The sequence below is a fragment of the Hydra viridissima genome, unplaced genomic scaffold, assembly GCF_058129835.1.
Source record: "Hydra viridissima isolate aposymbiotic clone 2 unplaced genomic scaffold, HvirCarnegie_v1 scaffold_16, whole genome shotgun sequence".
Taxonomy (NCBI): Eukaryota; Metazoa; Cnidaria; class Hydrozoa; order Anthoathecata; family Hydridae; genus Hydra; species Hydra viridissima.
The window spans coordinates 257279-260000 of record NW_028324315.1 but is presented as its reverse complement, the minus strand read 5'-3'; the positions used below and the strand labels follow the sequence as shown (position 1 = coordinate 260000).

Here is a 2722-nt window from a genome sequence, read left to right as displayed (position 1 = left end):
TTAAAACAATGGCAGACGGAGAAAGCGTGAAAATTGATAAAAATAAACCCAAGGCAAAAAAAAAAAAGGCATACACCATTATAGTGGAAATAAAATAAAATCAAATTGGCTATAGTTAGAGGTCATAATTTATAGTTTTAGATTTCAACACTTGTATTTAAATTCGGAAGAAATCTAGATCACGAGTCCAATCAGAAAAAGAGCCAGATATTTAGATCACTAGTGCTTTGGCAGTTATATCTAAGAAAGTTAGGTAGTAACTGTTAGCTTACTAATAATCTGCTGTTAGAACTTGTATAATTTATATACTGTTTTTTAGTATTATAGTATATCTAGTTATTGTTAGTAGATCTAAAGGTATTATCAAGTTTAATCAAAACTATAACACAGTTTTCCTAGCTTGTAATTATTATTAATATCATAAAGTTATATTGCAACTTGTACTTTTTTTTTATGTCCTTAGTAGTTTATTAGTGTCTTGTTATTATTTCTATTAACATTTTTCACCTGAGCAGTTACAACTCTTAAGGATCATAAGACTCAAAATGTGTCTACTAGAATACGTTAATGGCCAAGAAAGGAAGATGCTAGGGGGTGAAGCGGCTTTATAACAGCTCTGAAACTGTTTCTATATGCACAGTAACACTTCTTGGTGTAATAGAATCAAAACTAAAAAGAAAAGTACTTAATTAATCTGTTATACTTGTAGATGGGCGCGAAAAATACGGTGATAATGTAAAGACTGAAAAATATATTCGAACTCGTGTTTGTGATCACATAAGAATGTTTCCTGCACATAAAATTCACTAAAGAAAGTAAAAAAATCTGAAAAATAAATTCCTCGAGACATCAATCAATGTTGCTGAAACACATCGTTCATTTACACAGGACAATCCTGATTTGCAAAATGACCTTTTCAAATTTGAGTTATATATCAAACTTAGATTTATAGCTGGAATAAAGGCTGCTGAAATAGCAAATTTCATTTCTTTACTTAATCACCTGAACACACAGCATAAGTTTTACATCTTGAAAATCAAAGGCTTAGGTTGTTTTCCTCTTGAAGTGAGTTTCCTTCATAAAGATGACCAATCTATGAAGCCCTTCTGATGCTATTTATATAGAGCATCTCCTTATAAACAACGTGATGGGCGATAAGACTCGTGTTATTAAAGTCAATGATTTTAAAATAGCACTTGACCCGCTCTGGCATCAGTGAATTCAGACGGGCCAAGTTGGAAAAAGGAAAGGAACCCCTCAGCTAAAATTCGATGACATCTGCCTATTTAAACTGAGTGCCAATATTTTAACAGGGGAAAAGTAAGCTACTCTTTCATTCGTGTCAATATGTCTGCTAAGATTGCAAAAGCATGTGAAACACAGAAACCTTTGAATCAAATAAAAACTTCAACTGAAGCCAAATATTATGGTAACATCAGGGAGGAAAGCACAGCTCCTGAGGATATTAGTGGCGTTGAAGTAGTAGAATTTTTTTTTTAAATTTAAGTTCAGAATCAAAAAAATGTATTACAAATAGTCAATGTTTTTTTTGTTTTGTTTTGTTTTTTTTTTGTTTTATTGTTTTTGTTTATTTTTTTTTAACTAAACATATTAAAAAGTAAGTGTATATATAAACAAATATTTTTCATTTAGATAACAAGATTGAGGATTACAATGACGAAGTTTGTTTTCCAGTTCACAGTTTGGTGTTGTGTTTAAACAGTAAAGTCTTTGAAAAACAACTTCATGAAACTGCTATAGAGGATCTCCATGAAAGAGGAATTACTTTAAGTGTTAACCCTGGTGATAGCGAATATGTGGAATTGCTCATTCATTCCTTTTACGACTTTGATTTGCTTAACAAAATTGGTCTCCCTAAACTACTTAAGGTTTTAGAAATCGCTAATCGATATATGTGTGATGCGCTTCTTAAACAAGGAGCCTCGATGGTTGAATACGTAAACATTGCAACAATTGACGAATGCAATTCAGTATTAGATCGTTTAACTTCCTATGAAAGTTCTCTCAGGCATGTTCTAACAAAAGAATTTTTAGTTAGCTGTTGCATGCAATACCTCATCAAATCATTTACCCTGCTAGAATGCGTTGTATGTGGTGAATTACCAAACAAGCTTAACTTTTTAAGCTTGTTAATACTATTGAAATCTAACGATGGGTTTGCTTTTCATGAAAATAGTGTGATGACGTTTGTATTGAACTGGTTAGAAGCCGATGAAAGTAGACAAACAGAACAAAATATCGAAGCTCTGCTTGCTGAATGTCGGTATGAACACATGGATGTCCCGTTTCTAACAACTGTCTTGTCTCATACTAATCCAATCTTATGCAAGTGGTCTGGTTTCTTAGACTAGTATGTTAATGCAATTACATATCCTTTTTCTGCAAAGTGTGGTAATCAATCGCATGCGAGAATGGACAGATCTCTAAAAAGTGAACCTGTACCATCACCTTGGTATCCTTATGAGCGCAGTTTGCTTCGCAGTTTTAAAGATAAAGTGAAAAGATTGCATCATGAATACCGTTTAAAAATGAAACTTAACCAAGCAAAAGAGAAATGGATATCTGACAAGTGGATTATGTACAACGGTTATATCATACAACTTGCAACTTTCTTTCGCGAAGATGATTTTATGCTGGAAATCTATCTTGGTAAAGAAGATCAGGAGAGGATATTAAAAGACATTAACCTTAAATTTTCCAT

General features: G+C 32.4%; 1 protein-coding gene across 1 annotated transcript in view; it reads left to right on the top strand.

Moving 5' to 3' along the window:
* LOC149877157 (uncharacterized) overlaps nucleotides 1–2378 on the top strand; it is a 6192-nt gene extending 3814 nt beyond the window's left edge. The window contains exon 3 of the mRNA XM_090074331.1: nucleotides 1654–2378. Within this exon, the coding sequence (XP_089930457.1) occupies nucleotides 1654–2372 (719 nt within the window). The 3' untranslated portion in view covers nucleotides 2373–2378. The remainder of the gene's footprint in view (nucleotides 1–1653) is intronic.
* Nucleotides 2379–2722: the final 344 nt, after the last annotated feature.